This window comes from Indicator indicator, chromosome 16, assembly GCF_027791375.1.
Source record: "Indicator indicator isolate 239-I01 chromosome 16, UM_Iind_1.1, whole genome shotgun sequence".
Taxonomy (NCBI): Eukaryota; Metazoa; Chordata; class Aves; order Piciformes; family Indicatoridae; genus Indicator; species Indicator indicator.
In genome coordinates, this window is record NC_072025.1 from 4184555 (window position 1) to 4199285 (window position 14731).

At 42.9% G+C, this 14731-nt stretch overlaps 1 protein-coding gene across 1 annotated transcript in view; it reads right to left on the reverse strand.

Annotated features, from left to right (window-relative positions):
- PSTPIP1 (proline-serine-threonine phosphatase interacting protein 1) overlaps positions 1 to 14731 on the reverse strand; it is a 43130-nt gene that overhangs the window by 12090 nt on the left and 16309 nt on the right. The window contains exons 4-9 of the mRNA XM_054388134.1: positions 7554 to 7588; positions 6369 to 6475; positions 4142 to 4204; positions 2996 to 3094; positions 1157 to 1202; positions 273 to 352 (exon numbers count right to left, since the gene is read on the reverse strand). Coding sequence (XP_054244109.1) covers positions 273 to 352; positions 1157 to 1202; positions 2996 to 3094; positions 4142 to 4204; positions 6369 to 6475; positions 7554 to 7588 — 430 coding nt within the window. The remainder of the gene's footprint in view (positions 1 to 272; positions 353 to 1156; positions 1203 to 2995; positions 3095 to 4141; positions 4205 to 6368; positions 6476 to 7553; positions 7589 to 14731) is intronic.

Here is a 14731-nt window from a genome sequence, read left to right on the forward strand (position 1 = left end):
CTTTTGCTCCACTTCTCACACCTCTGTACTTACTCCTCTGCTTTCTATGTACATACGTAAACTGAACAAGCGAGGGGAGTGGAAGCAAGGGAGACAGCTAGCAGCTATGTCTAAATCAACTCTAGGTTTTGCAGTATTTTTGCAAAGGCATCTGCTGAGACTTCACAAAGTCAACAGCAGAACCCTTGGGACAATATCTCTGGTCTTAGACTGATACCTGCTAGTAGGATAAAATAGAGTGCACAAATATATCTGCAAAAGTCAATGTTTACCTCACAGGTTTTGATATGTTCCTGTTCCCACTCTGTCCTGACCTTATCCAGCTGCTCAATGTTCTGTTTGTACACGTTCTCTGTAAACACACACACATAACAGAAACCTGGTAGTTAGGAACATAAAATGGGACAGGCTTTTTCTCTTTTTCTCCTATGAGGGTTCTGCTGTGCTTCTTTACACTTGAGGCAAGTGGTTTGCCACAGTATCACAAGAATGTGCGAATTTCAAACTGGTGGGCCGAAAAGATGTATGGGTTTTTTTCTTTGTAGCTTTATACTAGAGTAAAGAATCTCTCTGGGATTAATTTGCAGATAAACCTTACAAGGGGGATAATGTGAATCAGAGGTGAAGAGCATGGAAGGCTCCTTCCATGCTGAGCCAGTGAGGTGAGCCATGTGGTTTAGTGTAAACCTTTATATGGGCAGTGAGGATCAAGACTGAATTCATAAGCCAGCTCAGACGTATACTGGCCTCTCCTTCTGGACATAGACTGTGTTTCTGGCTGCAGAATACTCCCGTGCTCATGTACAGGGAACCTAGGGATTGTGTATCTGGTTTGGCTGGGGACAATCTGAGTGACTTTCTTTTGTGCTTGCTTCAGGAAGGTATTTTCTTTCTGGGGTGAAGGTTCTGCAGGAGACCTTCTATAAATTCTTTAATGAAAGCAGGAGACTCTTTCCCACAGAGCAAAGTGAATGCAGGTGTCTATCAGGTTCCTGTTCTTTAGAAGCTTCTTCAATAATCTTTAGATAGGTGACTTCGGGAAACAGAACATCAAACAGAGCCAGCCTGGGTGATTTGGATGGTGCTCTATTAAAATCAGTGTGCTGGTGGATCACTGCTGAGAAAAATCTTGGTTCAGTGGCAAATAGAGCATCACCTGCTTCATTTGCTGCATCTCTGCATTGCTTGGCTTTGTTCTGGCTCTGAAACAGGAAAAGAAACACCCCCAATTAATTTCTGAGCCTATTTTTTTACTTCTGCCCCAGTGTTTTTGCTGCCTGCTCCCTTTCACCTTCTAGGGGAAACACAGGAACTTGCAGATATCTCTTGGCTATCCTGCCTTTATTGCACATTTCTGTTTGAATGCATGCTATGGAGAAGGGACCAGAATTTCACTGATGCAGTCATAGGTCCACTGCCTTGAAGGGAAATCTGGCAATTTACATCTTTCCATTCAGACATCTCTGCCACAGGAGCTCAGTGCTAGTGTGATCCAGCCTGAAGTTTGTGTCTGCTGGCTTAGTTGTTTCTTGAGTGTTTGTTGTGCTCATCTAATAGATATTTTTAAGCAGAAATAAATAGCGGTTAGAATTCTTCATCTTCCAATCTCTTCATGTAATACATGGATGAAAAGAACACAGCCTTTAAAATATTTTGCAAATGTCAAGACTATTTCCCTTAACAACTCAAAAGCCTAAAAGCAAAATTCACTCTAGGTAGAACTTTTCTTCTTTTAAAAATGCTGCATCTTTTAATAAGTTAAAATACAGCTATTATTGACAGCTCTGCACTCCCAGGTCTTTCTGCACAGATGGTGATGACAGCACATTAATGCACAGCTCTAGACATCAGTGTAACACATTCATCCATTCTGCCCTTCAAGACAAGGCTCAGGTAGGGGTTCTTATGGCCATATTCCTCCTCACAGCTGGTTGGAAAATGTGTAGTAGGCTGGGAACATAAGCTTCATTCTTACTTGCTTCCTGGCCCAAACCATTTGTGAGTGCTGCACAGAATTAAACAGCTGACATGTTGCTTGTGAGAAGCCTGTGTGCATTTCAAACGTGCTGGCATGTGTGTGGAAGTAATGGCAATGAAGCACCCTGGGAGCCTTCTGCATGAAGGGAGCTGGGTCAGATTTTGATGCCACTGAAGTTGCTAAATGTCCTGGCATAAATTCAGCAGGGCTAGGATTTCATCCCCTCTTTACAGCTAAGCTGAAGGGTTTTGTTCCTCAAAGATTAGCGACTGCTGGAAATAAATACAAAATTCTGATGCTGTTTTAGAGTCTCCATCCCCCCACTCCTTGAGATGATTTTTTTGATCCTTTTTGCTTACACTGCACTGATTTTTATCGAGCCAAAGGGAGTTAATTTATTTTGTTTTCTCCATCTGTTCCGCTGTAAAATGTTCCCATTAAAAGTTAGTGAATTGTCAGCTACAAGTATCAAGACGAGGCAATGAAGCACTTCGGTGCCTTAATTTCCAATGATTTATTTTGGAGTTTGTAAATTTAGTTGAAATTAAACTAAGCATAAGGAGAAAAATGTTGAGGAAAAATATGCATTTTAATGTAAGATACTTTGCCTACCTAACGTAAATGACCAAAAGTCAAATCTAACTGCATGACATACTTCTGACTTGTTTCCTTTCTTTATGAATAATTTCAGAGAAAAATCTCATTCTGTTTCCCTTCAGGATTCACAGAGCAATTAGATCGTAGCCTGGGATAAATTAGTTAGGGAAGTTAGTCCCTTCCTGGTGTTTTTAAAAACCGTGGGCCTATTGCAAAATCAGATCAGGGTTACCAAAGGAGCTGGTGAAGAAGACCTCCTTGGGAACAGGCTTTGTTTTAACCTTGATTCCAAAGGGTTAAATAGAAGGGAAACCAGCCCCTGGCATCTCACAGAATGGGTTGTTCAATTGCACTCTTCTGTACCTTGAAAATTAAAAACCCAATAGTTTTCTCTCTAAATAACACTGTCACCTAAGGTACCTTCTCCATTTGTTTTGGGTTGCCTGAAGCACTTGTCCGTTCAAAGGACTGCTCAGCCTCATCTGCTTCCTTGCACTTCTGTTCATAGGTCTTCTTCGCCTGTGTTGGAACAAAATGGAATGCAAGGGTTTGGATTAGGGAACAAGGCTGGCTTGTCTCCAGCATGATATTCTAGGTAGTTTCTGTTTTGCAGTCTGGAGGAGCAAATCAGTGCCCAGCTTTGGGCAACTGAAAAAATTCCCAGTGACACTGTAAGGAGATAAAAATATAGAACTGAAAAATAAAGGTAGAGTCTGGCAGCATAAATTAGGTGCTTTTCTTGCTGAGTTGTTTGCTTTGTGCAATTGCAGCCAGCTCCTCCAGGGATGGTCATGATTGCATAGGCAACTCTGCACTCACTTCTGCATCAGAAGTTTGTCTGAGCTACAGTGTAGAGACAGAATCAGGAGGCCACATTCCAAGGCTGCCTCTGGAGCTGAGTTGTCATTTCTACAATGTGACTTGGAGCACTGGGTGGATGAAATCAGTGTGTTGCCTCACCCATTGCTCCAAGCTATTGAGGCACAGCCAGCACCCCATAGGTAGCAGTCTTGATGTAGTCCATAGAAGAAGAAATAGTTATTTGCATCAAAAGCCCTCCCTGCCTTAGAGATTCACTTAGAACAATCATGTTTAAACAAAAAATTATCAGTAGAATTCCACTGACAGGCTTGTAACCACTTATCTTTAAAGGCAACTGCCCACTGGAAACAAAAAACAGCTGCCTCCTGTACCTGAAAGCTTTCCAGTTGGAGAGGTTTCCTCCTGTTTACAAGATTCCCTCACTGTTTTGAAAATCGTATTTACACAGACTGAAAAATTATGTTTGGTCCTGTAAGCATCCTTGCCCAGAAAGAACGAAATCCTATTTGATGAGGGGCATTGTTCATTCCATGTCAACTTTCTGAGTGTTTGTTTTGGAGACATTTCCATGAGTGCAGCAGGGAAGATTACTTTAGCTTTCTCCTCATAGTAGGGATCACCTCCTGTCTCTCTCACACACACTTTCACACTCACACATTCTTGATCTCACTTTAAATATAGGTTTTCACCCAGTCTCAAAGTGGAGCCACTTTGCATCAAGAAAGACACACAAGCCTCACTTACCTCCATTGTTTTCTTATACAGGGACAATTTGCTCTTTTGCATGCGCTCCATCGCAACCTCGTACTGTAAACAAACAAAGAGGTAAGCATTTCTCACTTTGAAACTCTTCCTCTCCTTCTTGGTGTCAGGATTAGGAAAGCCACCATCAGGTCCTTTCTACAAGCCATGTGCCTGTGGGAAAAATTACTTCACTCTGTTTTTATAAATGACAGGTTTCTAAGTGATGCAGAGAATGTTTCAGGTTAAAACAAAAATAAAAAGCCAAGATAATTCTGCTTCAGTGGTTTCCATTAATAGCAGAGAGGATGCAGATCTTCATTTTCTTCCTCCCCCCCTCTTTTTTTTTCCTTCTCCTTAAGGAGATTAAATAGCAGAACACCCAGTGACAGTCCCAATCAGCTCTGCCAGCAGAGTTCCTTTGCTAGTACAAATGCTTGATCCCACATCTTTGCAGACCAGATCAGTGTCTCACCCATGTGAGCAAGGGTCATGGTCCACTTGAAACACAAACAATTCCTTCTTAATTTATATTCCATTGCTTCTGGCAAATGTATGTTCAATGCGGTTTAATTTCCATCCCATCATCTGGCCAGCGTTGGAAGGACAGTGCTGAATTCTCTTTTATGGCTTTAGTTGTGATATGCCCAGCCTTATGTGACAGTGAGATATGCTCCTGCTTGGCAGAGTCTACGTTTCTTTAGTGGGACTTTTGGTCCTTTAATCTGTGCACTCTGCTCAAGCAAAATTCTCTCCAGGGCTACCCAGAGGCTTGCTTCATACTGAGCTAAATAGCACAGTCCTGAGAGCAGCTACAGTGAAATTACAGCAGTTTGGGAGGTTACCAAAAGTGCTGATACCATCTAGCATATGTACTGTTGATTTCCTTACAGCCACATGCTAGATGGAGAAAAAAAATCTTGCCTAAGACTCCAAAGCAGTTTTTCCAGGCCCCTCTGTTTCCAGTTGAATTGTAGGCTTATTGTTTTTACCAGAAGACAGAGGCTCTTTTTTTTTTTTAAGTCCTAGTGGCAAAGTGATGGGGAGGACACAGGTGCTGATGAACTAGCTGCACACTCTCTGTCTTTATGTGAAAGAAGGTTGTAGTGAGGTGAAGGTCAGTCTCTTCTCCCTAATAGCAAGTGATAAGACAAGAGGAAACAGCCTCAAGTTGAACCAGAAGAGGTTTAATTTGGTTTTTAGAAGAAACAACTTCACTGAAAGGATTGTCAAAGAGTAGAACAGCTTCCCAGGAAGGCGATTGAATCCCCATCACTGAAGGTGTTTAAAAACTGCAGAGGTGTGGTGCTGAGGGATGTGCTTTAGCACCACATTTAGTAGAGTAAGAGAATGGTTGGGCTCTGTAATCTTAAAGGTCTTTTCCAGTTGTAATGGTTCTGTGATTCTGATTTGCCTTATTGGCTTCATCAGATCACCGTGAACCTCAAATCTCAGTAGCAGTGCTGGTTTTGTCCAGTTCCATTTTCAGAGTTCTTTGCTGTACCAGGGTCCTGTGTGTCAGGGTTGTAGACACAAGATGTTTATGGCATTGGATACTGGTCATATAAAAAAAATCAGCAAAGAACTGGGTATTTTATTTTACTTCTTCAGTGATAAGGGACTGTCAGAGCTTTGTCTTCAACCCCATGGAACCAATGAAGGTACAAAACCGACCACTGTTGTTTGTATTGAGAGCTACTTTTTCAAGGGACTTAGATCTTGATAAGATCACAGGGGATTAAGTGGCCTTAAATATGCTCCAGTCTTTATTCTACAACATCACCTAGGTGCTATTTATTCCACATATTTGTAATTCAGTATACATTGGTGTTGCATTCAGCACGATATCCATTTGCTTTTGTGGGTTTTAATATTTGTGTTACCCCCTTAATGTAGTGCATGTTGGAGATCATGCAGGATCATACCAAAGAAACCCAATTAGCAAGGATATAAAAAAAGAGAAAAGAAAGGATTAAGGTCTTACAGGAATAATAATAGTATCTGTAGTTACATTGGAGAGAGTAAAAGTGACCAAAGCCTCTGTTTCCTGAGTCCAGAGAACTACTTTTATTTCCATCTGGGATCAGAGAGAGATTTCCTTCCACAGTCTAGTATATGGAGTGTAACATGCACTCTGGGCATGTTACCAGCATGTTTTACTATGGCTGGAGACAGGCCATCAGCATGGACCACTGACCCTATTTGTTTCAATGTTTCTCTAGTTCCTCACCTTTTTTCTTTGCTCCTTCTGCCTTTCTCGGAACTCCTCTATTCCTTTTAGTTCATCCTTCAGCATTACTGCCAGCTGGATATGAGAGTTTCCAACACTTTCAATTTCTAAAGCAAATCAGAATTTATACACAGTCAGTAGAAAGCTTTTTAAATATGAAGTCACATTTTTTCAGGAGGTGTTTCTAGGATGTGACTGCTGTCTGACTTGGCATGAGCAGGGCAGCCTTAAAAAGGACTTCCCTCTATTTCTGTGTGCTCTGACATTGCTGAGGGTTCTCCCAGTCTGAGCAGGACTTTATTGCAGGTTCTCTCAGTGCTTGCAAAGTGCATGGGCAAGACTGCTTGCTGCAGAAATGCAGCACCCACTCAGGGACAGCCTTGGCAAGTGCAGGGCCAGCTGCATATCCTTATAGCCCCATTTACCCCAGACACCCTCCTTCCTTCTGGTGCTGGGGTTCAGATACTGCGGTGCAGAGGGAAGGAGCAATGACCTCCATCACCACCCTCTGTGTCTGCTTTCCCTCTACTACGCTGCTTCCCAGTCGCATCCAGCCTTGCACAAAAATGGTTATAGAAGAGGTTGCAAGCTGTGAATTTCCAAGAGTCAGCAAAGATGGACTGAATTTCAGAGCACCTAGGTGATGCTGCTTAAAGTAGCTGGTAACTTCTCTGCATTTGTTGGCTTTGGTGCCTCTGAAATGGAAGCTCATGTTTTGCATAAACATTGAGCTCCCCCACTCAGGCTCTAAAGATACTTAACTGACCAGCTGCTTTTCAAAAGGGTGATTTTTATCTCCACAGCAGGTGCTGGTAGCCAGGTACACTGTCCTATTGGCGCTGCATTTGCTGTGTGTGAAGGGGTTTCCTGTAGCTTTGGGCACATTTAGAAAGCATGCTGTTTTGCTGTCAGTGGTTTGCAGAAGAGGGAACAGAGCTGATATTGTGTGACTTGATCCAAATAGCAATAACTTGAGGAACAAGCCATTTTCTTTGCCACCAGAGAGCTGATTGAGTGCCCATTCTTGGAGGACTCCCACTGCATCCTTTTCCCCTCACTTTCTGTCTGCACTATGGACTGGGATAGGAAAGTTGGAAATAGAGGAAGGAAGGGGTGAAAGACCCCGGAGGGCACACGTTGTGTACCTGTCTTACCCAGGTCAGGAAGGAAGATGTAAATACTCACGTTGCTTGAGCCTCTCAAATGCTGCCTTCAGTGTGCTGTGAGGCAGAAAGAAGAGCACTTTGTTAGTGCAGGTCTCAAAGGATGGGTTGTGAATCTGGAGAAAAAAACCTTTCCCCTCAGAATCTCGAAAGATCCACATAAAGATAAAACTCTTAATAGTCCGGTAATAAAAGTTGACCAAGCTAACAAGCACAATAGCATCAATCTGTTACCATCAGGAAATGCAATAAAATGCTCCATGAAGCAAAGAATTGCACCACTCTTTATGTGCACTCTCTTTTTTTAATTCCACTCTACTTGTGTCTGTGAGCCTTAACAGACGTTTCTCTGTTCTCACACCTTGCCAACGGATACAAGTGAATGGAGTAATAAAGACAGTCAAGGGGATTTGGGTTTTGGAGCATTAGTCTGAAGGGTAGAGTGAAACCAGCTCCACCCTCTGTGTTGAATGCAGCACCAGCAATTTTTTCCTTCTCAGTCACCCTTGAAGCTGGAGCAGCTCTGCTGTGCAGCATCCTCTGTACTATGCCTTCTGAGCACCCCCGTGTGGCACAGCTCACTCTCCTTTAGAAGACACAAACAGTGCACAGCAAGAATGAACTATGCTGTGGAATCAGGCATCAGTGCTGGGCTGTGAAGTATGGTATGGAGATGAGCAAACAGAACTATTATCCTGCCTGCCTGCATGGTCCTACATACCTAAGTAGTCCTACAATGTAAAGGTGCAGAAGGGTACTGATGGTAGATTGCCTGATGCACTGATTTTTGGCGAGGTGGGGTCCACTTTAAGAGAAGTGCCAAAGATACCAGCATAGGAGTAATGGGAATGGAAAAAGCACCCTGTAAAAGGCATTTTCACCTTATTGATTTCCTCTAGTTCTGAGTTTGCAGGTTGGCAGGGCATTTGTATATGGAGAAGCCAAGGTGTGGTGTGATTGGAGGTTTTTTAGATTTAGAAAGCATCTCTACAAACCTCAGAGTGTGCTGTTCCCTGAAGGAAACAGTTCTGGCAGCTCCACAGAGCCCTGGTCCACCCCAGGCAGGAGCCCAGGCAAAAGCCTGTGGAGACTCTGCAGCCTCCCTGGCTGAAGTCTGGCTACCAAAGAGCCCAGAAGAGGATGCACATCGCTTCCCAGCCATGTGTGACTGCAGATGGGTAGGGAAATCCTATATCTCCCGGGCCATTTCAGGAGCCATGAGAGACACAAGAAATATCCTAATTGCCCTGTGTTAATTTCGGCTGGACATCTGTTTCCTAATCAAAGCTTGCTCTCCCAGGCTGCCTTGCCAGGCTTAAGAAAAATTCACAGGCAAGGGGAAAGGCTGGCCCTGTCCTCACTGACTTGCTATCCACTTCCAAATCTAAATTTGTAGAAATACAAGGAAAAGACTTTCAGCCAGGAGAGATGAGTAAAGAGCTATTTGACTCATTTGATGTGATGAATCTCCTGAGATAATTCAGGGAAAAAGAGGCTAGACTGAGTATTTTTTTTCAGTATTGTCCTAATAATACTTTAAAATTTTGAAGGTTCATTTTGCAAATAATGAGACTGCTGTGACATTGATGCAGACTGAGTTTTCACAACACAAAGGAAATAAACAGTATTCTTTCCAGCTAAAATAATTAAAAGCTACAAATTAGTAAACAAGTTGAATATCAGCAGCAGAGATGGCCCTTTCTTATCTAAAAGGGATTATTTTGAAAAATTACATATGTAGAAGTAATAAAATTTCCCCTTTCTAGTGTGGCTTTTCCAATAGGAGATGAGGAATGTGCTAGCAGCTTCCTGCCTGAAATAGATAAATACTGGAATTTTAAAAATAGAGGACACTTGCAAATAGCACCTACTTTTTACATGCTGTGTTGCTCTGTTGTTCCCAGAGATTTTTTCCTTTGCTGTTGGTGATTGAGGTTATGCAAAGACTGGCAAAATTGCTGTAGTGGATACTGAAAAATAGCACTCTCTCAGTACATATCAAGGACAAAAGCAATTTGCTGCTTTTTTGGTTTCCAGGCACCTGAGCTACCAGAATAGTTCATGGTCATAAGCCATACACAAAGCTTTCCCTAAGGATGGGTGTGCCTTCTGCTGTAATAAAGCATCTGGCTCTGACCTGGAGAGTGACCACTTTGCTCCCTGCATGGTCTGTAATGGCCCTTTCAGAAAGCTCTGTCCTCTTGCTCCTCCTGTGAAAGATTTTTCTAGCCAATTCCCTAGCTGCTGACTGGGGCAAGGCCCCAGTCCATAGGTGAATTGAAATAGACTCAAACTAGTTCCTTCCTTATTTTTATAATAATTCTCTAAAATCAGTGAATCAGGTCTCTCATCCACACAAGGCTTCAGGGAGCAGCAAATATGCCATTGTGCCAAGTTAAATGTGGGAGAGAATGCATAAATCTCATGCTGACCCCTGGATACATCAGGTGTTCCTTTATGACTTCTGGGCTGCAGGGATGTGCTGGCTGCAGCAGCAGTGCCATAGATTAACTCCTCATTGCTGCTAGGGGCTGCAGTTCTGCTGCTGAAATCTGTCATTGCTGTGCTGTGCAGGGTTTGATGGGAGCAAGGAGTTTGGGCTGTGCCCATGCTGGATTGTATGTACAGCACCTATTGCCTGTTTCTTCTGTGTGGGTCTGAGTTTCTAATAGGATTGATAAAGGCTTTATTCTGAGGGTGTCTCACTTTATCCTCTCAGTTTATTATCAGTGGTTTATCCTCTCAGTATATTACACTGCTTAGCATTGCAGTAGTAATTGATTTTGTTTGTCTGTTCTGTGGTCAGATTAGAAAATCTAGGGTTGAAAAATCATTCAAGCAAAATGGAAAATTTGTGAATTGCCCTTTTTATTATTATTATTTCTCAGTTCTGGCGGTTTTTTGTCAATTCTGGAAGACGGTTAAACCAGGCCAACTCAAGAGAGAGCACCACCAAGCCTTCCCTTTGGGCATCCTGATGTGGAGCCTCCTGCAGATACCTCATCGAAAATAGGCTCAGACACAAATTTACTCTGTTTGTTAAACGACTCCCCCTTGGACATTTAGAGATTGGATTTGTCAACAAGAATTTCTGGCAGAAACGGGATTGATTCTGAATCTGGAATAAGAGGGAACAGGTAAAGCCTGTGCAACAGCTACTCTGCAGCAACTTCTGGTGGGTTTTGCCATCTAGTGGCTCAAATATTGCTACCGTTTCCTGGAATACCAATCCTGGCTGCTGCCTGCATTTGCTGTAGTCTCCTGCTACTCGAGTATAGCGGAATTGAGCTGCTCTTGTAAAACATGCGTATTTAGATGTTTGCTTTTCCAAGTGGAGGAGGAGGAGGAGAATAATAGAGCTTTTAGAGGAACAGGAAAACCAAGGGGAGAAGCTCATCACACTAAAGCTCACCCCCTGTTTAGCATTCTTATTCTGTAGATTGCAAAATACTTTAAGGTGAACTTATTCAGATTTACCCAGCACATCAAAGCTGAAAAGACAATTCTGTCTCAGTAGGGCACTGATCACTACTTCCTATGGCTATCCTCTAACAGCACAGAGACCTTGCTTCATTTTTCTGCCAGCAGAGCCTCTCCCAGCAGAACCTGTCCCCTGCTTTCAAGGCAGAAAATGCATCCTGTATTTGAGCAGAGGTGCCTTGTTTGGCCCTCACCCACCATCACAGGACAGGTGTGAGGAGTGGTGGGTAACCACTGCATCTGAGCATATATCCATTTTAGACACTGTGCAAAATTATCTTAAGAGTTGGTTCAGGAGGGGAACACAATTGAAACAGCATGGGATGACAGTACTTCAAAGAGAACTTGTCCCAGCTTCTCCCTGTGTTTGCTTTCTCTCTGTTTGTTTTTGGGCCTTATTTTGGCTAGAGAACTAGGTTGTTGCTGGAGAGCAGGCTGCACTGGGCAGTTCTAGGTGACACAGGGGTCACCAGGACGTGTACCGTAGATAAGGGCTCTGGTGCCTACTGCTTCACAATCATCAAAAGCTGAATCTTATAGCACTAGAGATGCGATTAGGAGAGCTCCATCAGTAGCAACACACACTGTTACACCACACAGGTTTTATGCTGGATTTGGGGGTTTTTGCAGCTTTAGGCTTGATGGTTGAACTGAGTAATTCAGAGAGTGCCTTTACATCTTGTACACAGGAAGGTAAAACACGTTCTTCTAAGCGGAAAGCCACAGCCCTTTTAAAATTTTCTTTCTTTTCTACCTTGGCTTTGTGAATAGAAGTGTGAAATAACCCTGCCTTCCTTCCTGGTAGCTTTCCATTTTACATTAATATGATCTACAAAGTCTGTTCTTACTGTAATTAAAAAAAAATATTCCTTCTGAAATTGAGAAGCCTCTGTCAGATGAACTCTCAGATGAGACTACTTTCTTGCAGTCCTGTTCTCTCTCTGCCTCCAGTAACTTAAATCCTGATAATATGGTTATGAAACTGACCTAATGCCAGTCTCCTCTGAGGTCACAATTAACATCTCTCTTTTCTCTTGCTGTACAGGGAAGACCCACTGTGATTCTACCAATGTTTCTTTCTTTATTGACCTGTGGTGGTAACCAATTTTGAGGAAACAAGTTCAGAAGCATCCGGTCTCAAACAGAGGGAGAAGTGGTGTGCTCTCTAACAGGGAGGGAACTAAATCAGTGACATGTCCTAGGCCAGGCACATAACAGAGTATTTCACATGAGAACCATGTCTAACGTTGCTTAGTGGAGATGTGGGGAAAACATCAAAGAATTAATTTTGCCAGGTTGTTTCCTTGTTTCTCAGAAGATCTATAAACAGAAAGGCCAAACCACTTAGTGCAGCTGGAAAGACTCCTGCACAGGTTCTAGCTGTGGGATGATGTTGAAGCTGCCTGTGGTGAAGAACAGGCGTGGGCAGCACCCTTTCTATGACCAGGGGAGTCCAAGCTTCTGTCTGTCTATAAATGTGTCACAGCAAGGTGTGAGCCAGCATGAGTAGTCCTATCAGCTATTAGGGGAGGCTGCACTCTTCATCAGACTGGGCATAGTGTCAGGAGGGGTGTAGTTCATCTCTCATGAAAGTAGCAACAGAAGTGCTGTGGTGTGCCTGCACCTGTGTTTTGGTTCTGGTGCTTGGATATTCCCACATATGTGTCAGAAGCAGAAAAAGCCCCAAAAGGAGTGGTCTGGTTACAGGGAGCATGGATGCCTTACCCCAGACTTTGCTGAGGCAGAGAAGCAAACAGGATGACATTTCCATGTACCTGCTTTTCACTGTGAATCTGTGCCCAGAGACTACAAATTAGAACCTTTGTGACTCCAGAATGACCTATGCCATTCAAATCAAAGGATAAAACACTCTTATGCCTTTAACATAAAACTGGATTTCCTCATGTCTCTTGAAAAGACAGCAGCTCTACTCAGAAATGCCTGTCCTCATCACCAGAGAGTATCTAGATTGGATTTAACAAGAACTGAGCAGAAGTCTTTCAGAGTATGCACTTGAGTCCATCTTTGCAGAGCCCTGAAAGTTCAGTGTACAAGTATATAAAGTCTGGGTGGGCTCAGGACATTTGAGTGGAAAATAACTTGCCATGGAAGGATGTGACCTTCCAAAATGACTTTTAGCTTCAGTTCAAAAATGCCTGCTTTGTGTGAAGAATACAGAGGATTCTGTATATTGAGTGACAGATGCACTCTATTTATACACAGAAAACGGTGACTGGCATTTTGTTACAGATGCCTTCACCTCATACCCACTGAAATATTCTATTTCAGGCATTGTAGAGAAGGGCAGAGCAGACACAGACTTGAAGGAACTACCCTTTCCTGAGTTCCAAAGAAGATGGTAGTGGGAAAGAGGAAATAGGGAAAATCATATGCATGAGAAAAGACAAGCAAAGCAAGTGACATAGATAGCTGTTGTCAGACCAGGCAGAGTTTAACCAGCTACTGTGAGTTTACAGCAGTTATTGTACACAAGAACAGAGTTCCCAGAGGCTCTATTTCAGCTGAAACTGTGGATGACCATGAAAACTGGGCTCTGTAGTATATTCTGTTTTCATGTCACTCTGCTGAGGAGCTGCCAAAGGTAGTAGATGGAAATTCCCTGTCACCTTGCAGCCTGAAAGGTGTTCCCTCTTAAAGGCATGAGCTCTGCTGAGAGTCATCTCTAGTGTGTCAAGACACCACTACTGTGTGTGGTACCAACCAACACTTGCAAAATTGATCTGAGTTTGTAGCTAGCTGAAAATCCCCAGTTTCTGTTCATCCTTTCCCATGTGTGCAACACAGAGTGTGGAGAGCACACCACAGTTTACCCTTTATAACATGTGGTTCCCTCTCCCCCACTGGATACTGGTTTAGCCTGGCATTTGCCAGGAATACATGGCTGGAGCTTTGTAATCATCTTTTTCATAATTTCTTTTATCATTAGAAAATATGAAATTGTGTTTCCAATTATTTACTTTTTAAAATTAAAAGTAAATAACAGGCCTTTAAACTTAGTACAAGGTGTAGGAACAAAGACATTGAAAAAATACACTTCAGCCCTGACTTGTGATGGGTGAGTTCCACAGCTCATTTGCATGCAGGATCCATCCTGCCACTCTGATTGTTGTGATCCTCACACTGCCCACTCCTCAAAGCCTGCCCTGTCTTCTCCTAGCCCTGACCCACTCAAGAGGTTCTAATACCTCTAATACTCTCTCATGCTCTCTTGCAATACCTGTTCTGTTCCCAGTGCTTTCTCTAAGACTTCCACTGTAAGGAAACCAATCTGCTTTTGCAATGTGTCTGATCTGATATGGTTAGTGTAGTGAAGTGATCTAAAAATCAACACAGAAAAAGACACTTCTGCACTTAACATAGCAGGATTCAGTGGGTGCTAAAATGCTTCAGGGTTTTAAATAAGAAAGAGAGAAGAAAATTTCACTGGAGGCTACTACATACAAAGCTTCTGTTGGTGTAGCAGCTCCTGAACTGCTCAGGCTGGAAGATTATTTGGGAGTAATACCTTCATATGCTTGCCCTTTTCTACTCATCTCTTGGCATCTAACGTTGGGGACAGAGTATTAGGCTGAAGGGATTTTGGTCTGAGCCCATGTGAGCATTCCTGCATTTAGACTCAAGTGTGTACTTCTTGCTTTACCTTAGAATGAACCTGCCAAGGCCTGTAGGAAGTGCTGAGTTAGATCTGTGTCATGGGTT